Raw genomic sequence first — 24,152 nt, forward strand, 5'->3', positions numbered from 1 at the left:
ATGTCGGACGGACGGACGGAAGCACGGACGGACGGAAGCACGGAAGCACAGACGGACGGACGGACGGACGGACGGACGGACGGACGGACGGACGGACGGACGGACGGACGGACGGACGGACGGACGGACGGACGGACGGACGGACGGAAGCACGGATGGAGGCCAAACCTATATCCCCCTTTTCCACTTCGTGGAGGCGGGGATAATAAAAAGAAAAATAAGGTTGAATACCTTTGAACATTTATTTATCAAAAAACTGAAAAAAACAGATCCATATATACAATTTTTTTTCAAGTGCTAACAGGTGTTACATATACTGGAATAAATGGTGGCTCTCCATACTACTCAGATTTCTAATTTGTTGTCACATTTCTCTCCTATGTGCTCTGTGCAAACAGTCTGCAGCTCAGCTTAAAAGTCGCTGAACTTTTTCACATCACTGTTGGTCAGTGACTAAAGAGTTCTTAGTTGGCAAGAAGAACTATATTTTCTACTTTTTTCAGAATCTGGTTGCTGCACATAATTTAGTGGTTATGAGAGAATATTCTGATATTAAGCGTAGATTAGGCAAGTTTTTCCAACAGAATTGCATCATTTCTGATTAGTTGAAGGACTGCTATAAAGTTGAAAGTCAAGTGATTATTTCTGTTTTTACAGCTTCTTAGCCCGTTAAAGGATGTAATTTTGGTGATTTTCATAAAACACGCCTTTTCAACCTGTTGGCAGGTTTGGTGGTTGGAAAGGCATAGTTAGTTTGTAAATTGCTTTTTTGTGAGGCAAAACTTGCAAACTACTGTTGTGATTTATGTTTTTTGCGTTATTTTGCGGCTGACCTGCTTAAACTACAAAAGGTAGAGTCGGGCAGACATTTAAACTAGCTGGTAAGATTATTTTCTAAGGTACTGATTGCATTTACATCTGCTGAGATCAAATCACAACAGGTACCTTGTCTGACTTATCAAATCATGTGCATGGCCATCCTTAATAACGTGCATGATATAAACAAATGGGGACCGATTTTTAAAGATAACTATAGCTTTAATTCCTCTTTCCGGTGATTAAAAAATAAAAAAATTACATACTTAACCGATAGTCTGGAAATAAAGAGAAAGCTGCCCAAAAATTCTCAAGTCTACAAGAGTCTCTGAGGACAGAACAGGATGATAATTAAAAAGTCTTTCCAAGTGTGCTGAAAAACATCAGGAGAGTGAGATTTAAATTATTTCTGTGGTTAAAGTGAAAGTGCTGGCATGGCTTTGCCAGACAGGAATAAAATGAAAAAAATGAGCAGTAACTAAAGTTAACCTTACAATCCTTAAAAACCTTATCATGAGTGACTGTGGCTGAAGGCAGAGCTTGTGTGCTCTGTGTGATGCAGCACTGTACAGAATATTTGGAGCTCTGTGTGACAGGAAGTGGTCAGAACCAGTGTCCCTGAGCTCCACACTGCAGCCCTGTCTGTCTGTGCATGTGTGCAGCCCAAACATCTCTAATGGTGTTTACACAAGTGGACATCTGGGGTAATCAGAAAAGCCATGACAAACACTCCATATCCTGCCAGTGCAGGATTAGTGGGAAAGATGATCATAGTGTGACTGAATGTAGAAAGCAACAATGACAGAAGGTCAATAATGACAAAGAGGCAGGAGGACTTAAAAACATCTTACATCTTCATCCAGGTTGGTCTGCTCCAGGTCTATCACTTTAAACTGGACCCTTTTCAAAATCTCCTCCAGAGACTCGCATGCTTTGTAGTCCAGCTTCTCACCTGAAGACCAGCACACACATTTGGTCAATCAATGATTAGCTGCAGTGCATACATGCTGCTGAAAACATTTGTAAAACCTACCTTCCAATATGACATTCTCGGCTACTACAGATTCCCACAAGCAGAATGCATAGTATCGTGTGTGACTGTTGTGGTGGTTTTTGGTGCTTACCTTTTAGATCCAGGCATTCATTCCGCTGTGTCAGGTCTTTCAGTTCCTGCAGAAACAAAAAGAAGGAACGTCAGGACTTGACTTCTCCACTGAGGCAAACTTTTCACATGTTGAAATTTGCACATCACACAGGAGGCATTTCAACAAATCAGTGCTGGAGATAAAACACAGATGTTGCGCAAAACTAAGAAACGTTTTCTGCAAAGAAATTTATCAGCAGCACACATTAGCTGAAGGCACTGCTGGGATATTTCTCTACTAGTGAGTTTCATGAAGCACTGAAGGCGATTGCTGAGTGAGCCCTAATGATGGCAACTTTAATTGGAGCAGTATATTACATCAAGGACTACGCCATTTCTAAGACCAGTTTTTCAGTGTGAGTGGGACACTGATGGAAAGCTGAGAAACCAGCCTTGATAACATGTTAGCGATGCATTAGTTTGCAAAAACTGCTGTTAAAGCGGTTGTCTACAGTTCTTCAACTAACACCTCACCGTGGCTGCTTTTATCATTATCACTGATGAAGCTCTGCTAAACCACTGAACTATGGCATTCCACTAAAGCTGCTGCACAAGAAAATACTTCCCTTAGTTAGACTGACAGAAAACTTTTAATACAAAGCAGAGGCAGAATAAAATGTTTGGTTTGCATTAGCAGTGACATAGCACAGCTCAGATACAGCTCAACGTGTTTGGCGGGCTGAAGAAAGGTTCTGTAATCAGAAGTATGAGCACAAATGTAGGAGTGAAACTAAACTTAAAACCACAAAAATTCATTTTGAAACTACAAAAGTACGTAGAGATGGACTTCAATATTTCTTCATTCCAGTGCTAGAAGCAGTACATTTGAGGGCGGGGATTATGCTGTGAGTCTGTGTAAAGCAGAGGTAATGCATGTGTTCATGGCTAAGCAATTCTCAGGATCATTAACTCTCTGAACCCCCAAACCCACCAGCAGGGTTGAAGGACATGCTGTTTTTGAAAAAAAAGCATCAACATTTCACCACTTATCAGAGCCAGAAACTGTGAAAACAGGTAGAATTACACAATTTTCAACTTTTTTTTCTAGTCATTAATCTAATCATGTGACCAACATTGAAGTGACAAAAATTCAGTGACTTTTTTATCCTAAATGGGTGAGACTGCAGGCCAAAGTAGCTACGAGACAAGAATGAAAACTAAGTATAATATAAAGGAATATAGTAAAACACACTGACATGAGCATGAAAACACCTGAGATGCTGCTGAAATGTGCTTTGAACACTCAAATGGTGAGCACATGTCATGTAGGAGCTACTGAACCTGATGTTAATGTGTGTGCATTCGCTTTGGCCATCATTTATTCTGTGATGTACTCCACAGCATCACTGATCGGAAGGTGAGAAACTATTTCACCTCTTGCCCCGATAACACACCCAACCACCCACACAAACAAGAAAACAGAGAGTGGTGCCCACAAAACTATGTACCAGCAAATCCCTCTCTCTAGTTGACTGCCCAGCCCATTCAGCATGAACTCCATAACCCCTGCCCTCCTGCCATTACTTATGTGTGTGTGGCTGAATGATGATGTTGGTTCAGTTGTGAGTTCATGGCCTGTTGTATGACTCAATAGGTCCCATAAACATAAGTATTGTTGTAAATGTCACATCTAAAAAGCTGTATTGTCACAATGCAGACTGCAGGAAACAATATCACACTAAATTGTGCAGGAAGAGATAATTACATTAAAAATGTCAACAAATTCTGAATAGGTTTTGTAAAATGTGGATAATTTATGCCACATAACTAGATGTTCTTTAGCATCCATAAGGTTTTGACTGTGTAAACAGAAACAAATACACATTTGGGTCAATTTAACAGCAAGTCAATCTTCACCTACAATTACCGTGAGCACCTGTCAGTGAGAATGATTTTATCAGTTTAAATTCCTCACTGGCAGAGCTGCCAGAATCCAAAATAGTACATGACGCACAGTGTGCCTCTGCATGAGTGGTGGTATGGGTGCGTGTGTGTTGTGGGTGGACAACATTAAGCTAGAGCTTCATTTTCTGATCTCGTTCATTAAATGCTGCAGTGATCTATGGTTCTAGCATGTTACATGTACGCTATATATTTGTACTGCACACCACAGAGCCATGTAGCCTAAGGACCGTCTGCAAACCCAATTTACTATTAGCCTGAAAACAAGGAAGAAAAACGACATGAGTTTTCATATGGGAAAAGACAGATGGTGATGTATGAGAAAACCCTCCTGTGGCCTCCACCTCCGCTCGAGAACAAGGCAGGTACAAGGTCCTTGTTAACGTGCAACTGGTTGCACCATGTCAGAAAAAAAACCAAAACAAAAACAGTCAAGCTATGTCAGCCAAAATTAGTGCTCTTCTAAAACTCCGATGCATGTGTGTTGTATATTGCTTTTTAAAGTTTAAAAATCTGAAGTTTACTATCAGAAAGTGTACAACGCGGACTCGTAACAAACAGTGATAGCAGTTTTACGATTACTACATCCATGCAACTTCTATTTTCTGTGATTAACACCATATTCAGGTTGCTAATGAGCAAAAACACTACAGTTTATGTATGGCTTCCATTATCTAGACGCTGCAGTGGCTATTTTAACTGTCTACATCAAGTGACCTCAAAATGCATCAAAATCAGAGTAGAAATACTCACAAATGTTCCAGGCATGTGACATTTCAACACTTTATATCACTTCAGAATACAGTTAAGTGGTCACAAAGGGATTTATGTGATAATGCGAGTAGAGGGTTTATCTCCTTAACTGGGACGAGGTGTAGAAGTGCATGTGGTTGGTGCAGTAAAAGATTTAGCAGAGAATTTACTGTATGTTCTTTGCAATTTGTGACAGTCTCATCCCTGATGTACATTATCAGACCACAGGGAAAGCATGTTTCTGCATATTCAGAAAAAGCAAGCGTTCTCACAGGCTGCGTGTGAGACATTGCATAATAGGGAAACCACTCGTCCCTGGGGGAATAGCAGCAGCAGAAATGTGACACAAGGCTACCAAGTGTTCAGGTTTTAAGACTTTGGTGGGAGTTACTGCGGAACAGGCATTCAACACGCAGCTGCTAAATAGTGACCCTTATAAACTCACAGACACACAAACAACTGGGCTAGAAATGTACATAACCTGTAGGGCCGCTGGCAAAGCGCCACGTGTACAATCCAGTTGGACTTACCGGTAATAAAGAAAGCATTTAGAGTGAAAGAGGAAAAAAAAACAGTAACTGTCTGAGCACTTCTTGCTGTAACTAGTCCCTCTCACTGACCAGCCATTTGGTCTGTTTATGTGGCTGGTTACTGCAAGGATGACTAAGCAGAAATGAGAGGACCAACAGACTACAGTGGTAGGGAGGGATGGAGAGAGGCCAGACGTCACAAACATGAGTAATCACAAAAAAGCAGGACACAGCGGGTGGACAGAGTGGAGAAGGTGAGGCACCTCTGCAGTGACGAGAAATCGCAGTTTAGTCAACTGCCAGTGGAAATGTACCCAAACCATGAGACTAAATGAAGCTTACAGCAGCAGCTTTGCACAGTGATGCGCATTTCCACAAGTAGCCGAGATGTTAACCCAACCTCTTTCTGTCAGCTGACCAGGCATGTGGGGATTTCTTTGCAGGGCCTTTTGAGTCACGCTTCCATCTGAGTCTCACTTCCCTTCAACATCATCACTTGCAAACTCGTGAATCTGCAGGTACAAATGTGCAAAGCTCGAGTGGAGAGGCCCAGTGAAGGGTTTATGGTGTGTGCTCAGCAGTAGTGACATAGCAAACAGGAGAAAGTGCTAATGTGTCCATGCTGCAAGGCCTAGCACTGCCAACTCCTTCGTTCCATCAGTCTGGCTGGAGAGAAACTGGTTTGGTTACAGCGGGTTCAAACACAAATACAAGGCAGGAAACAGGCTTCCATATGTTTGCACATACACCGTTACAAAATATCAGAGTTATCACATCAGCCATTATAATTTCCAGTGATGGCTGGAGGCCTTTAAGCCAAAGAAAATTCCATGTCCATATTAGAAAGAGGGTTGTATTTTAACAGGAGTCTGAGACTTCAATGTGAAACAAATTGCTCTATATCATATTGTTAGTGGTCATTTTATTGCGAGAAGAGTAGTGGGAATCGTGCCCCCCACCTGGCAAACAGCGGAAATATTGTCCGTCTTTGCTAAAAACCAACAATTACATGGTCAGTTTTACTGTCTTGTGACAGGACAAATTCATGCTTCGCCTCTCAGGCCACAAAAAACAAGAATGTGCCCTGAAATCATTGCAGAAAGGTCTCCTTAGTCTGACTGTATGCATGTACCATTGTCTAGTATCTTTCCAGCATCTTTAAGCCTGAGTCATAAATGGGCAGTAATAGGAGGACATGTTTTGTTTTGCTTACCCATTCATTCATGTTTCCTCTACTTTCTGCCCCGAAACACATCTGACATTCAGTAGAAACAACTATCACATATGGCAGCATTTGAACATGTTGTCTATACCAACACAGTCATGCATGTGCATCAATTCACTTACAAAGGCACGAGGTCGGTAGAAATACAGAAACAAACAGCCCTGAGGCTTCCACCACTGGATTTGATGAAGTGCTTATATAGAGGGATTACGGGGCACATGACTCTGCTGGCTAGCCCACAAGAGACGGCAGGAAAAAAAAAAGACATGAATAACTCGCCGGCCTCTCGGGAATAACAACCACCCTTAGGAAAAGGGAACAAGGCCCACCTCTACTGGATACTATCACATCACTAGTCCAGAGTCATGCCATGGTGCATCATGCCATGCCCTCAAACCACATTAACAAGCTTCTGAAGAGTTTTCATGACCAGAAGAAAAGGCTCTGGATGTAATTCTTGGAACGAAATTTTGTTCAGCCTCATGAACAGGAAACTACGCACCTACAAAGGGCCTTTGGGTGGAGCTACTGGGACTTCCTAACTGTTCACAGGCTGCCTGCTCAGCTCTTACTTGGACAGTGAAGTCTAGAGTTGCCATAACTTGATTAATTTCATTTGTTGTATTTGTCCTAAAGCCTTCATACACATCTACAGTATCACTCGTAATATTCTAACCTGTTTTAATCAATACCACAGCTTGATGCTGCCAAATTAATATATTACATCACAGCCACATTTAACAATTATTCTAATTATTTATTAATTTGTAAATTATTGAGCTGATTAACTGTTTCATCAGTTGGTCTATAAAATATCAAAAACTGCCCATAAAGCTGATGTCTTCAGATTGTTGTTGAAAATATGTAAGACTTTGTCAAACCCTAACATTTAAGGAGCTGGGACCAGTCTCTTTTCATATAAAAATAAAAAAGCTAAACAAAACAAAGAATGTAATTTACAAAATTGTTCCTAATCAATATGCTGACACTGTGGATTGTTTTACAGAAAGTGAAAATGTAAAAACATGACCTCTGGTTTTATTGTATGTGAAAGAAACATAATTTGATTTAGTCTCTATGGATGGAAGCTAGAGAGGGTTTTGCTGGGGGGTGTCCAGGAAAACCTGCAGGGTTAGTACAAATGTTTGAGCTCTTTATGCTCTCCCTGTAAAGCCTTTGCGGTCAAAAAGCAGTTGTTGGCCACTTTATGGCAGCAATGCAAATGCAAGGACGGTAGTAGAGATAAATTGGACACATCGAATTACAGCAAAAGGGGAAAAATAATCAGGAGCTCAGCATGCTGGGGTTGTGACTGCTTTCAACTCTGACAACAGATTTAGGAGCTAATTATGGCGTTCAACTAGAAGTGGGAAATAAAATAATTTCAAGTAAAAATCTGCCTCCTCATTCATTAAAGCTTCTACTTGAAATTTCTTCCAATTTATACTTTCAAAAGTTTCAAGTCCATACTGGCCCTGCCATTCAGCACCTTTCCTCTGACACTGTATCACATTACAGCATCTTCCTTTCCTAACAAACACGAACTGAATTACAAATTACGTCAAACTATGTGTGCGTTCATCTGCGTCTTTATGTGTTTGTGTTAAGTTGGGCCTTACCTGTATCTGTTTGAGCACTTTGGGTATAGGTTTGCAGTTGAGTTTCTGACAGGCTTGCTTGTAGGAAGAGAGGATCTCCTCCACAGTCACATTCTGAGCTGCAAAACACAAACAAATTCAGAAAGTTAGGATTCATGTTATTGGTGTGGTTCTTTTTTTATTTATATTTGTCTTTCTCTAGTATCAAAATACACATACTCAAGCATAGAAAACAATCACACCAAATGAATATTGAGATGAATGAAAAGGTCACCAAACATGTCTTGCTCATGTTATTTTCTGCATCCGTACGTAGCAACAATGTGTTGATAATCTTTTTTGTGTTTGTACTTATTTACTTTCAACAAAATACAGCTGCACAGCTAACACTTGCATGCCTTAAAGCCAGTAATCCAATTTAACTATGTGTGACAGCATAAGTCATAAGCATGACAGATTTCTTTTGATGGTTTCTTATAATTGTATAATATGTCGGGTCGACTGGGACAAGATCAAGGCAGCCTCCCTTCATCTCCAGCAACACTGAAGTTCAAACACACCACTTTAAGAGGTGTGTGCAGTTAGAACATGACCTTAAAATACATGTAAAATGCAAAAGTGGCTGCGTTAACATAGCTTTCTGGCATACGTCATCATATCATTAAGTGATGTGTATTAATTTTGAAAGCTTTACAGTTCACTCACAGGTCATACTTAGTTATGACGTTAGTATAACCAAGTGCTACGGTGGTTCTGTGAGCCACCAGTGAACTCAAACAAATACGGCATCTGGAACAGATATATACAGCTGTGAAACATTGCTGAATCAGTCCTAATGCTGTTCCTGCAGATCAACTCAGGATATCCCTCAATGACAAAAACTTAGCCCTATAATGAAGCGAAGGACTGGGACACACTTCCAAAGTATTCTTGTCTTATGTGACCCGTTTGTGTTTTTGCCTTGGGGAGCACTCTCCTGACAGACAGGATCAGAAATTGTAACCCCTTTACGGGCTCCCCTACTTAAGGCAGCAAAAAGGAAGTATTGTTCTTGGTTTGTGTGTGGGTCAGCCGCCGCTGCCATCCCAGACTGTTGCGGGGCTAACTCCAGTCAGATGACTGGGCAACATTCAAACCCACTGTTCTGGTTGAGAGACTCAGCTTAGAGATGAAGTGAGACACTCAAGCAGAGAAAGACAGAGACAAATAATGGCAGAAGCAAAGATAGATAAACAGGGAATATATGCAGGAGTTTGCATAGTTCAGGTCATAAAAGAGTTACTCTACCACACACAGGTTGCTCTGTGTGTGAAGCTGACTTTCACTGCACTCAGCATTTTGATTTCTCCCACCTAGGTGAGAACTTGTCTGCTTCACTGTTCAGTGCTTCCATCATCGGTCTCCATCTCCCACAGTGCTCCTCATGGGTATAGCTCACATTCTCATGTTCATCACTCTCCCCTGATATCAGCTACAGGGCACAGGGCATTACTAAGCCTGGAGTGAACCAGAACCTGCAGCATGTATAGTCAATACTAACACTGAAACTTACCACTAGAGACCAATGCTACAGCAAGTCTGAAGTGCTGTGTATGAGTCAAAATAAAAGAGCAAGCCAATACCGCATGAGTAGAATGAGAATGGCCACAACACATATTTTCTTTGTTTTCAGATCCAGACTAAACAGTCTCTAGAACAAAAACCTGTCTGGACACTGATCCTGCAGCAAGCCCTGCGTCCGTACAATATATACATGTACATACACACACACTAAAAAAAGTTGACTGGATGAGGATATGCAAATGCATGAAGCTCTGTGTGCACAAAGACAAAAACATGCCTGAGTACTCCCTGTGTGGACTGTGTGTTCACGTCCTCTTTGGCTGCTCTGCTAGTCTTTAGACATTAAGAAAACAACAGTACAATTACATTTATTGCAAGCTTGAAATGCTTGGGAGTGATATAGAGAAGCCTAGTTAAATCACTTCTGGCATTAATATAACAAGGAAAGGATGAGTGATAATTACAAAAGTGTACCTCTGTTTGTTTTGGCTCTGTTTTTATGACACTGAGGAATGTATGTTTCTTTTTATGCTGTTAATTTTGAGCTACTCCATGCAATGCTTCACTGAAATTAGGAACATGTTTAAAATTCATGCTACCTTTCTCTCACTTCTAGTCTTTGAAGGACAAATATGAATCACTGATGCAGCAACAAAGATAAGAGTCTTCATCTGGCTTCAGACCCATGAATGCTGGACCACATGATCAACACAGTGGTTTCACTACCAGGAATCAAATCCTGGGCCTTTGAGGTGGAGGATGGGAGCATCAGTAATGTTTAACTCATGCGTCCGTAACAAATTTCTTCACTCTAATTACTGCTCTGCAATACAGCCAACAACCACACGCTGTGCAAAGCCTGCTGTTAAAAACAGAGCAGAGTGCATGCTTGCATGAGGATGGCCTTTCATTACCATCAAGTCCTCACTTCAGGCACCATCAATATTCCATCCAAACCTTCATATTCCTGAGAGGTTGTGGAGAAGCTCACATGCACAGTGCTAATTAGTCTGCTGTAATGCGTTAATGGCACTGTATTCCTGCTTTTAAATGTGAAGTGTATCTATAAACAGTTTTGTGCATATACATTTATGAATTCTGTTTCAAGATGAAACTGTAAATGTGAAAATGAATGCAAATAATGTAATACTACCATGACTAAAGTCATGTCAATCCAAAGGCAGGAATTTTCCAGAAATGACAAAAAAGGTGTCAGATTTAATTAAACCAAATGAAATCATCAAAAATGTACTTTACATCATTTAAGGTTTAGGTGTATCCAAACACAAAAACAGCACAGTGCTGCGGTGCTGGATGGACACATTCCTGTGTGGAATTTGAATGTTCTACCTTTACCTGCTCGAGTTTCCACACCATAGTACGAAGACATCCATTTTAGGCTAACTGTGTGTGTGTTTTTTTTAAACATTGGTTGTAGATGTGAGTGACAGGATGCATGGTTGTCAGTTTCTTTTTTTGCCAATGTGTGCCCGGCTTTTCACGCAGTCAGCTGGTATAGCTGATGGGTGGAAAAATAACAGTGTTTCCCCTCCTACATGACCGACGAGGCGGGCCGCCTCGCTGGTATAGGCCATCGCCTCATTACAATTTTGCCGACATTGCCGCCTCACTGGTCCGCACCAAAAAAAAAAAAGTAATGTTAAATATTAGAAAGCATTGACACATAAGTCCGGTATATTCACCGCTGAAATCAACAAGTCAGAATGGCAGCCTTTTCTCGCCGTGGGTGAAGACAGCAAGGCACATCCCTGTTGGTCGGTAACACTCAGTTCTCGTATGACATCCCGCGCGTTCGTATTTCAAATGTCGGTCGTTCCGATTTGCGAACAACGAGCATAGCTGACAAGAAGCGGCAGCGCTCCATCGTTTCGTTTTTCGGGGCTAAAAGCAGGTGTGTATCACAGACATATGTCAAATTAAGTATCAAAACTATCGCATGTCATCAAAATAAAGTGAGCAACGCAGTGTAGGCATCGATCTCGCTTCCTTTACTGAGTTTGCTTACTGTTTTGTTGTCCGCGGCGATACGAATTGACAGTGACTGCAAAAATGGCTCCAGTTAAAACATTTAGGCTCCACAAAACCCGTTCTCACCAACGAGACAAATGATTTCAACGGAATATAAAGTTCCTAGTTTCTTTTGATAAAATGATTTATAGAGTGCCCGAAATTATATCATTCAATGGCAAAACAAATTCTGTGTTCAAATTCTAGATCTGTGTTCAAAAAGGTAACGGTTTTGAAAACTGAACTAACTCCTTCAGAAAACCAGTTGTTAACCCAGAGTTGAAGTTTTCTTTCACATTTTTAAGTAAAATGAAGGTCATGACATAACCTTTTTATTATAAATAAAAATGAAGTGGGAATTTGGTACCTAACATGTAGTTGTTTTTAGAAAAAAGTAAAAGTCACCACTTGATTCCAGATTCAGTCCTTTGTCGTCTTTTTCAAATTTGTACTAAGAACTGATGTGGCATTTTGGAATGGCTTGTGGAAATCTGACCAGAATATAATAGACTGGACTAGATGACATGTTTTGATCGCAAGGACAAGTGGGTTTATATTTGTCATATTTTCTCCCTATCACTAATTTTTAGAAAAGAAACATGAAAATTTTATTTAATTTAGTTTTTGGAAATGGCTACAAATACAACAAAATGTGCTCCAAATTGTGCCAGAATGCCCCATTTTGCATCTTGCTTTTCAAAATTTTTGCCATGTGAAGCTTTGTGTCCATACAGATGCAGAAAATATAATTTGGGCTTTCCAAACACAGCTTCAAACAGATGAGAAACAGCATAAAGTGCAGATATATACTACAGTATTGGCTCAGCCTTTTCACAAAATAAGTTACATAAATGTGAGCCAGATGTAAAGCAAATACCTTTTTATACATAAACATACCATTTTGCAATATAAATAAGATGTAAAAGTTTTCAATCCTATGATTAAAAACACCTGTAATCTGAATGAAGAGAAAAGACAGCACATGCACCAACATTTATATACCTGTGTAGAAATGCAGACACATTACTAGATAAGAATGAGGACTTTACAGAGACTGTTGTCAAGCAAAGAAGTGGCACACAAAGGACACAAACTAGGTTTCTTCTTAAGTCAAAATTGTGATGTTTTCTTTTTTGGTACCACATCTCCTTTTGCTCTTTAACCATGGTATGTAATAACTTGCTGTGATGGTTTCAAGGTGAATCTCTCCATCATCCATGTCAGCTGCCGGGTTTTTACTAATGCTGTTCAATTGTATCCTGAAAATCAGTAGTAATTAAATGCCCCTCTTAATGAGCACACTTTGGCAGGATGCGTCTTTACTTGACTCAATTAATCCTGATTTCTGTTTGTGCTTCGCAGACAAAAAGAAAGCAAACAAAAAACCTGGACACAGCTCTGTGGATTTAACCTAAATGCTACTCCTACCGGTGTGTAAGGGAGCAATCTTGTAAATTTGTACAGTACAGTGTGTGCGTTCCAGTGAACACTATGTCCTTGGACAGTCGAAGTGTTATTGTGTAGAGTCGCGGTGGAGCAAGTGTGTGTGTAAATGTTTCCTGAGGGAAGGTGGGGTTTGGGGGTGGCGAAGGTCCCATGCTTACTACACAGTATTTTCACACAGAGTTCATTCATTAGGGAAAGAGAGAGGATGACAGAGATGGAGAGAAAAACAACAAGGGCCTATTTGTTTTCATGAAAAATAACCGATCACTACTGTACACAATAGCAAAGAAAGCTGTGCAAGTAGGCTTGGGCTGAACACCTCACAAGAAAACAAATACATTGTGATTACATGAAAATAAACAGTGGAAAAAAGAAAGAGAAACAAAGACAGAGCAAAAAAGAAGCAGAGCTACTTAAGAGTCAAATGCTGGTGTTAAACTCAGAGATGCAAGCTTCAGCCCTGCAGGATCATTAAGAGCTGAGCTACAGCTGTTTGCCTGCGTTTCTGCTTGCTCTGTCTTTGTTTTATTGCACTCCCTCCAGTGCTGCTGGTACATGTATGGAGGGAGTGGCAATGAGGAGGTACGCAGAAAGGGGGCAGAGGGAGGGGAAGTGACTGTTCCAAACAACATCACTGCAAACCAGGTTAAGAGCCGATGATATGCAGAATATGGTGGCCCCCAAGGACAAAGCACACACACACACAAGAAACAAATGCACAAACAGGAAACATGTTCCTAATATAGAAATGCAACATATATGAAAGCACATACAATAAAAAAGGAAACTAAAGGAAGTGCTCCAGGATGTTCTTGGGAGGGCAACAGGCTTGATTTAGATACACAGGAACATTACAGACAGAAAAGCTCAAAGCATTAACAATTTTTATCCTTACAAAAAAAAAATCAAGATATTTTCAGAAGTTGAAATATGTGGGGGCTGAACTCAATGAACCAGTGGCTATGTGCCGTCTGGAACTCTGCTGTGTGTCATTGTCCTGCTCTCTTGCTCAATATTTCTTGACTATCTCCACAGCACTATCTGAATAAAAGCAAAAACGCCAAAGAAAATGGTATGTGTCCAGTTTATCCAAATAGAGCCTACGGTGCAATCTGCTCCAGTGCTTTTGGAGATGGAATGATCAATCTGCCGGGTGAGGCAGCTAACATCTCGTTCCCAGAGATGACAGATGAGGGGCGAGACATTTAGCTGTCTTGACATTTCAGGTGTGCAGACAACAGGAGATGGGGAACCATCTCTGCTCACTGAGCGAATCTACTAAACGACACAATCAAGCAACAAATCCTTTTCTCCTCATTATTATTGTTGGCCTTCATCCACAAAGCAGCAACAACACCACACACTAAATCACAGGCTGCTGCCACCGTTGAGTTTGTGGGTAAAATGAAAAAAAAAACACAACAACAGCACCTAGCTTGCTGACTCAGATAAACAGAGGTAAATGAGGTGCTGCAGACTTTATGGCTAAGAATGATGTTGCACTGTTGACCACGATACTGCTGGTGCAGATTTAGCCTTCACTAGAGCAAATGTTTTGAACAATATCACCAACAGTAGGCTGGGGGAAAGCAACGTCCTCCAAACAATAACATCAAAAAGCATGCTATACAGAAATTGTTCACAGATGGTGTTTACAGGCTGACAAGTGAGTTAAGCTGACCAACACTATGCTGCTCAAGCTCTGAAACTATTTTCCTCATTTCTAACCTTCACACAGACCCGTACTTTGAGTCATGATTTAATCTGCTCTAAAGGCAGTCAATAATCATTTAGGTTTTTGACAAAATCAAAGTGAAATCAATGCCACTGATTGAATATTCTTTCTGATATAGACCAATAGATTTAGTAGTTTTCTCATGGTTTATGAGTTGTAGCACCAGAAATGTTAAAAAAAAAAAAAAAAAAGACTTGGTGGCAAATCAAACCAGTGTAAAAACATGTTTATGCATTTTCACCAACTAAATGTAGTTTGCACTATTGTAACTGCACAGTTTTGTTTAGTAATATTACAAATATAAGACTCAACAGGTTTTCATATAATAGTTCATTCCCTAAGCTCTGAATCTATACCGGTCACAGAGAATATAATTAGGAAAAGAAGTGGTGAAAGAGTGGTGTTTCTCAGAGGTGCCATCCAGGGAAAATCATTTTTATTGTACTTTATGGATGTTATAAGAGGACTTGTAAAATATACCTGTTAAGATACAAAACCATTCACTTCTGCCATTCATCAAGGAATTTAAAGATTTACCTTTAAGTTCTTCAATGAACTGCACCTGTTTCAGCCAACTACTGCAGCTTATAACCGAGACTAGTGTCAAAGTACTTTAAAGTACAATGAAACTGACAGCTGCTTCATGCTAGCTCATCCTCACCAAAAAAAGAAAAGAAAAAAAAGCTGGAATCAACTGACTAAATCGATTTTATATTCAAAGTCCTCATGGTTTCAATTGCTGAAGTGTAACTCATTAATAAGTGTGCTAGAGGCCAGTTAAGAAATTATTGCTCCATTAATAAGATTAAAAGACTGATGTCTGCAGAGTGGCTGCTGGTTGACAGATGTGATTGACAGTTTGCTCGCCTACTGTTCCCCCTGCCTCCTGCCTCCTGCTTGTCTCAGACTTTAGTTTGTCTCCAGACATGCAGCCCCACTGTGTTTGGGAGTAAGAAGTTTGACCATCAAGACCCTTGGTGGACGCCGTCACACAGATTTTTGGTAACTTTAATGTTTGACTACGACTTGCTAAAGTGGCTAATGGTAGCTCAGCTGCATGTGTGTTAGAGAACACAGCCAGCTGGGTTGGTATCTTGGGGCGAGGAAAAATTGCAGGCAGCAGGGGAGGTACACCTGCCATAAATTATAAATCAATTACTTAACCTGCATGACTGGCAGAGCTGCAACAAGTACGGGCACATATGTTTAGAGGAGAGTGCTGTACTCAGGAGTAATTCAAAGCTTTCACTGTTCAGTCATCAAAACCTGCTACTTCACTTCCACACCTTAACCCTTTAAGCTTCAGTCAATTCCAGCCGTTTTCAGTACAAAAAAATCGCTAATATTCTATTTTTAAATAAAAAAAATTACGAAAAATACAGGGAATATTGGACGCACATCATGAGGTGCATTTCCTTGAAAACGACCGATTCGTGGATTTTATACCGACTTCAGGACATGTTTTGGACAAAATAGTTTACTGGCTTGTGTTGTATGTAAAAGGTTGGCTTATGGCCGTTTTTTGTGGAATCTTTTTTTCTGTGTGTAATAATAAACCCGGAAATGTGAGTTGCGCTGTGTGCGTTGAAGCTGTGTATAGAGAACGGATGGATGAATATTTGTTTTTGTCGGACAAATGTGTTTTTCTCACCCGCTGTGGTAATCACATCTGAAAGTGGTTTATACCGGCGGATTCATGAGAATCTAAGCTTTCCATCGGCGTATAGTGTTTGTATAATCGTGTTTGCAGCCGTCGGACATTCTTGAAATTCCTATGCAAATTAGTAGGTGTACCGCCGGCGGTACACCTACGACGCACTGAAGCGTAAAGGGTTAACTGTCATGCTATAAGATGAGAGCTGACAATTTTCTGAGCAGGTACTGCAAACAATACATGTGAGGTGAAAGCCAGCAAGAGGAATTATTTTGCCTCAAGTGGCAAACACCTTTCAGCATACTGCAATTCGATGCAACATCCATTCACGTCTTTCCAGCTGCCTTACCAGTTTCACGTTCTGGTTTGAGATAGCTGGAGGCATCCCAGCATGCACTGGGCAATGGGCAGGTTCCTTCTGGAAAGATTACCAAGGAAGACGCCAATATATGTTGTCAGACGTGCTTGGCCAGCTGTGTGATGACAAGGGAACCTCCTCACAGGCCCTTTTTTCCTCCCCATTCTTGACAGTTTTTCCTCACTTTTCATGTGAACAACTAAGTGCAAGATTATAAATGTCCTCCGGGAAACAAACCTCACTCGTCAGTACGATAGCTCGGTCTTTGAGTGTGACTGCTGGGATCAGGTATAAATACTTGACATGTTCATCATCATACAAACTACTTCTTCTTCAAGCATAACTGGGCTCTTACTCTGGTGACCCATAAGCAACACACTTTTTGTATCTGCACCAATTCATTTATTTGATTGATTGATTTTCTTTATTTTTTGGGTCATGCACACAAGCATGCCCAACCCTCATGGGTTAACAAGACACCAATGTACTTGCACTGCAGCAGTACATCCAAAACACACAATGTTCTGCTGCTCAGTCCTAAAACAAACTATGTTGCCTTTTATCCCAGACCTGGCGAAGAAATTCTGCCATGAAAAAGGTTCCTCTTCTAAAACATAACTCTAATTTTTCATGGCCACCCAACCAAAAGAATTCAAAATAAACAGAAGACATCTTACTGAAAAGTACTTCACATACAGGACAGTAAAACACAAAATGAACCTCATTTTCAACTTCACCTCAATCACACAGCAAACAAAGTCTGTCCTTTTATGGAGCAGCATTAAACCTGCCAGTCTCTAAAGCTCATGCTAATGTTCCTTAGCGTAACTGTGCACACAGGGATCTCCATCTTTCACTTATTTATTTACTTGTATGTTAGTTATTCTTTTGTTTAAAAAGTGCTTTTCTTTTAAACTTGCTGTTATTAATTTTCCAAGTTGCATTTTCATTTTAAATGTAGTTTTAATGTTTTTTTTAATGATTCTCTATAATTCAAGTCAAAGTCCACACAAAGCTATCTGAACTTAATATTCTTTTTCATTTCTGTTATTCTCACTTTCCCAAGTGATGTGAATTTGACTAATGAAAACATATCTACTTGACAAGTGTAAAACGTAACAGAAGCAATCAGCTATTAAGTAACTTCAAATGAGGTGTTTATTTCCAATCACCTACAGTAATGCTGCCAGCTCCTCAAATCAATTTAACATTGTGTCATTTTTTATTTTCCATTTACGCTGCCTAACAAGCTTCTGGCATGAACGGTAGCCCCTCATCAAAAATGGTGCATCGTTACTAAACGCAGCAGATAAAATACCAGACATTTCTTCTCCTTTGTAGTTGCAAAAAATTACAGCATTGCTGCAGTCAAAGCCTCTACCACCGCCCACAAAAGGTCAGAGCAGATCGACCCACAGAGTGCCCACAGTGTGAGCGTGGGCTTTGGCACCAGACTCAGTCAGTTCTAGTCTTACTGGGACCAGTAAACAAACTGGTGTCTGAATACTTACTAAGCAATTACTATTATCATGACCTGCTATTATATCAAATCTCTTATACTAATGTCATTTTAGGATCATTTATAGCCCCTGATACAATGATAATATAATAAGCAATAATGAGCTTTTAATTTGTGAGTCGCTCTGTTAACAAAAACTAAAATAATAAATAATTGGCACAGGGATATAGAGAGTCTTTCATTCCTTTCCTGGTTTCCTGTTGAAAATAGATGCAGTGTGACCAGAAACGTAGTCGCAGCAAAATGTGTATCAGGATGATTGATTTTTGTTATTATTTTTTGGGATAAGTCACAGTGAAAAATCAGCCTCTGCAACCAAGTCTTGTAATGGTAGGACACATCCTGCTGTTCATTTGGGCATTGTGTTGGCTAAAATGTTGTGTTCATATAATGTATGATAAGTTGATAATATAATCACCATGACAGGCCTTGCATACTGCAAAAAATCCATGAAAACTACTTACAAGGCCTATCCAATTGCTGAAAAAGCAAGTTAAGTGTGACTCGGTTTCCCTACATGTCACAGTCTATGCACCCTCCTCATATTTGAAGCTTCGTATCTTCATCACTCATTCCTATTCTTCTTGTAACTGATGTGAAACAAAGCACGAGCACACCGTCTACAGATGGTGTGCTTTCTCCCTTCACTCCAGCAACAAGGAGGCAACAAGCAAAGACAAGTGTTCGCTTGTGTGCAGAGAAAGAGGCGACAGTATTTGTAAAGATAGACAGCCAACAGAGATCTGGCACAAAGAGAGGATTCCACTCAACATGCATTGACCCACATAAGGTCTTGAAATTCATCTGTATGACATGCCTGCTCGGACTGGGTTCACAGCACGCTCTATATGTCGAGGGCTTTAGGAAAACTTTGGCTGCGACTTGGAATGTGGTGAACACTGCAGATATACAGCTGACCTGCCGTCTGTGCACATCTGGAGCTGCATGGATAGCTGGCTGAGAGTAATATTAGGTTATGTAACAGTAAACGAGCATAGGACAGAGATCAGAAAAGGTTGTCGGTGCGTTAACCGACTTTCAAGGTACTTATATTTGGACCAGTTGTTAGGTAGCAGCGAAAATTACCCTGCAAAAACTCAAATCTACATCTCTTGAGGAGATTTAGCAAGTGTAATATCTCTGGAAAGTGGCTGCCACCTCGAGCTGATCATTCAGATGTCATTTAATATGACTGAAAGGTAACAGCCGAGAAACTAGTGTTTACACAGGACATGGTTTGAGAGGAAATGATTCCCAGCCAGCTTGTAAAAAAAGCTGTGCCAGTGGAGAAGATTGGTTACAGAGCTTGAAACACATGGAGGCCATGTGTCCAACTAGCAGAGCTTAGAAGAATTCACACCCTTCGCTAACATCTTCAGTAGTCTTTAGGTGAACTTTTGCCTCATTGACTCAGTCCAATCAAGTGTAGGAGTGCTTTGCATAGTCAGTCAGTTAGATGTTGTACCATTTGCACACTACTGCCGGTGGATAAAAATCTAATGCTAATGTGGTTGCAAATCATTTTCCCACCTTAACACATGCAGATAAATATATACCTGAAAATACTAATATGGATGCATTTTGATTTCACAGTAGCTTACTATGGATGCTGTCTGTGAAACCATGAGCATCCCATATACTTTCAGGTGACGGGGCTTTCACATGACAACAGCGATGTATGAAGTAACATGGCAAGCCTTCAGGCAAACTTCCAGAGATGGGTGCAAATGTTGAGCTTGTACACAAGTGCTGCCAGCTCCTACTTAACATGCAAGTGCCAGTGTTCAAAATAGCCCCCCTCTCCCAGTCTCCAGTCCCTCTCCTTGCCATTTCACACCGCTGTGCCGTGGATGGTGGCAACAGCGTCATTCACACATGACAGCTGGCTGCATGGTTCGTCAGAGGTGGGGCAAAAAGACAAGGCCTGTGGTACTGCTGCTGTGTGCTTGTAGAAGTCTGTGTGACGAGAGGGTGACAGGAGGCGAAACACACAAAAGAGATAAAAGTCTGAATTTGAGCTGCCTTCTGCTTAAACGGTGAGCCAAAAGGTTTAAAACGTCGCCTAAATCGTACTATACCAGCACAGGTCTGCACAGGAGCAGAAGATCACAAATGAGCACAGTAAATTTGACAGCTTCTAATGGTGTGGCTCAACATAATGCCACGACTAAGCAGCAGTGTGATTATGCAGAAACACTGGAATTTATTCCAAATAACTGTGTGCTGATCAATAATTAACAGAGCGCGCTCACGGCAGACTGACAGCGAATATGAAAGACAATTACAACACCTGTAAAGCACAGGCTTCATACAAAACACACATACTCCTCACAATGTTAGAGCTCAGATTTCAGATCATTGTAAAACAGACCTCCACTGTGTTAGATTTGTCTGTTCATCACTGCAGAAAAAGCAACACAGCATATCTATGTGGATGTCATGCTTACACACTATCGCTGTCTACAATAGTATTTAATAGTAGCCAATCTCTTGATACTTGTACGCTGCTGGTTTAAAAAAAACAAAAAACAGAGCAGCCATTTTAAAATATCTCCCACATGAAACCAAGCCTGTGTTTGAGAGAGAGAAAGCTGCCGGACCAGATGGAGAGTGACATTATGAGCGAACAACAGTTGTATGCGCTATTTTTAAATACTGGAGCATTTTGAGCGACATGCAGACAGCGTGTAGGTAATAATCTGTCGCCTCCTCACAAGTGAGAAGAGCAGGTATGGGAGGGAAGAGCAAGGAATTCCTGTTTGACGAAGACAGAGATCCTACGCAGACTTTTGGACCGGAGAAACAGTCACGAGACACCAGCCAAACGATGCCAAATTTCACTGAGAATGATGCGTCTTTTCTACCATCTACAATGAATTGCCAACCTTCCTCATGAAATTATTGTGGTTTAGGGCCTGCAGCACAGACACACACAAAATTAAAGGGACAGTTCAGCACAAAACAAACACAGACAAATGCACAATTTCTTTCCCAAACTTACGAGATGAGCAAAGAAGCATATGTAGATTAGACAGGCAAGAATGCATAATAGATGACTGTACAGGTAGCCCAGAGGCGTGATAATGTCAGCAGGTGTTATCACAGACATATCAGTATCAGTGTCGTCGGTTGGGGGAAAAAAAGCAAAAACTTTGAAACAGCGTCGTCATGACAGTTTATTTAGGAGACACCTATGTTGGCATTACTTTGCAACATTGGAGAAAAGCTGTTTAACGTCTGAGCAAATTCCACTTTGCTGCTAGATCAAGTTTTGCTTTGTTTAAATTCTGATCGTTCATTTGTACTGCCACAGACTATAGAGCTGCATTCATAAGTACAGTCATTGTCCATTCTAAGACAACTATAATATATATTTAAAAACTCAACTTAAGTCATCAGTTCTAAACCCAAGGCATGTGACTGTTAGAGGACACAAAGCAGGAAAAGTGCATAGCTCTGTTACCAACAGGATGAAAAAGTATCTTAGCACACAAAAAAATGTAAGAAAACAAGTACGTCAGAGAAAACAAACAATAATTATCAAATGTATTATGCTCTGATCAGATGACTTTCTCTGTTGGTCTAGAAAATCCAGTACGGGTCTGCTGCTCGTGCAAACTGAACTAACATCTAGGTTTTCAGGGCCTTTGTCCATGCTCTCCACTGAAAGCTTTGCTTATCAGTTTGTAACTTGGTCCACAGCCACAACAAATAACATTTCATGGGTCACAGAGCCTCTAAGAGCCTGGTGCCAAGTGGGCCTTGGGTCTGATGACACGAGACGGAGCTGCATGCAGGCCAAAGAGTTTGGTTGCTTGTATGATAAACAGTTCCTAATTCAAAGGTATTTTGTGTACAATGCAAGTAGTAGACTTCAACTTACTTTCACACAAAGATGAAAGACAATAAAGCTGTAAGAACTTCTTTTTTATAATACTCACTGTAGTAATCTATTTTTCTTCTATGGTTACTGTGAAAAACTTTCCTGTATTGAAACTTAACAAAAACTCTGCCTGACTGAGTGTTTGCAGTGATTGGTAAGTTTGACAAAATAAATGACTTCCCACATACTGCGGGTGTGATTCTGCACTTTTGTAATTACATGCATTGCTGACAGGAGAACAGGCTGCACCTACACTGATCTGGCCAGTCAGGTAGGAGGAAAACTAGGGGAGGAGAAGCAGAGGGAGGAGGGGAAGCTATGCAGCCTGTTGGGAAGTTTAGGAATCTCAGGATATGATGCAGTATTTGCCCAGGCCTGGAGGGAAAGAACAACCGTCCCTCAAGTCTCGACTATGAGGCAAAGGGGAGGGAAAAAGAGAGAATATTATCTAACTCAGAAAAAAATTACATTAACATACTTCACTACGTTTGAGAGCATGTGTACAAAATTGAGCTCTTCAGCAAAAATACTACAAGGGTAGCTTCAAGAGCTGCTGCTTGTCAGTATTTTTTTATTATTATTATTTCTAGTCACATAAATTGCATGCTAGCTGATACAACAGAAGTGGACTTCAATTTTGGGAGATGAGCATGCCAAGAAAGCAATGGAAATATGACACCCCAGCTGGTTACTATTGTTCCCCCAGAGAGTGCTCCCTCCTGAGCTCCAGGTGTTTATTTTAAATGGCAAAATACATCACTCCTCCTCTGGCAGCTATTAACCCTAGGATTACTTTCTTTGCAAATATTCAACACAAATCTAACATATTCCTTCTTCTGCTCGTACCACAGTAACTGTATATGGATGAAGCTCTAGGCTCTGTGAGCTCATTTCACTGTTATGTTTCTGACAGATGAAATAAGACAGGCACCCAGCGAACCTGACACTAGATCGGCAGATAAAGGGCCTGGATGGATCGGGGATCTATTGTGGCACTGTGCTCATCCCTAACGAAGCCTGAGGAGCTTTCCGTGAGATTCGGACAGTTTCGCAAAATGGTTGGCAGAAGCAGGACTAACAAAAGATACCCAGGTGAATTTCAAAGCTATATGAAGTTTATTATTGCCACAGCAGTAATTTCATGACTTTCAGAAGCATGAAACTAGAAGGTATTTGGACCACAAGAGCAAGTATTTATTAAACTTCTAATATTATCAGGCTTGGATTTCTGCCATCATATTTTTCCAATATTAAACGTATGTGTGCCAACAGTTTTGTGCCTATTTTCACAAGAGATCATTTCAATCGGTAATAAATGGGTTGCACTTGCAGCACATTTTTGTTTATTCACCGATTCAGACAAACACTTGCACGCTAATTTTGGTGGAGCTGCCCTGTGACCTGCTTGTCTAACACTGAGGGTTGGTTCAGTGTCTGGCCTCTGACATGCAAAGAGGAGGAGCCAGGAATTGAACCGCCAACCCTGCAATTAGGGAACAACCCACTCTGCCACCTGAGCCACAGTGAAATTACACAGTAGGCTATTTTAACCATTAACTGCATTAGTTTGATAAAAATCAGATGTTTGAATAATCTGGCAGCACATTGAATTTTTTAAAGCATCATTGAGCAGTCAGAATTCATGCAACTTATATGTCATTCTAGATCAACATTAGTCACAAATCTGTGTTGGTGGGAGCCACTCAGAGAATACATACATGGAAGACAACTGGAGGGAGAGCGAGGTGTTCGACCTCATCAGTATTTGGAGTGACACTTCTGAACAAACAAACCTCGAGGGGTCGTATCACATCCGTCTGTGTTTGAAAGCACATCAAAACTAAATCTGACTGCTCCTCCACTTTTTCTGCTGGCCTCCAGTGCATATTAACTTATAAACTGTAAACACTGACATCATTGGCTTCCATGTTTAATTAACTGCAACCGTGTGCTACATGTGACTAGAGATGAACTATCTAGGAAAATTCCCTGAGCACA

At 40.7% G+C, this 24,152-nt stretch overlaps 1 protein-coding gene across 1 annotated transcript in view; it reads right to left on the bottom strand.

Moving 5' to 3' along the window:
• ppp1r37 (protein phosphatase 1, regulatory subunit 37) overlaps positions 1 to 24,152 on the bottom strand; it is a 46,404-nt gene that overhangs the window by 17,458 nt on the left and 4,794 nt on the right. Inside the window, exons 2-4 of the mRNA XM_022220962.2 lie at positions 7,990 to 8,087; positions 1,941 to 1,986; positions 1,668 to 1,768 (exon numbers count right to left, since the gene is read on the bottom strand). Of these exons, the coding sequence (XP_022076654.2) occupies positions 1,668 to 1,768; positions 1,941 to 1,986; positions 7,990 to 8,087 (245 nt within the window). The remainder of the gene's footprint in view (positions 1 to 1,667; positions 1,769 to 1,940; positions 1,987 to 7,989; positions 8,088 to 24,152) is intronic.

Source organism: Acanthochromis polyacanthus, chromosome 13 (genome assembly GCF_021347895.1).
Source record: "Acanthochromis polyacanthus isolate Apoly-LR-REF ecotype Palm Island chromosome 13, KAUST_Apoly_ChrSc, whole genome shotgun sequence".
NCBI classification, from domain to species: Eukaryota; Metazoa; Chordata; class Actinopteri; family Pomacentridae; genus Acanthochromis; species Acanthochromis polyacanthus.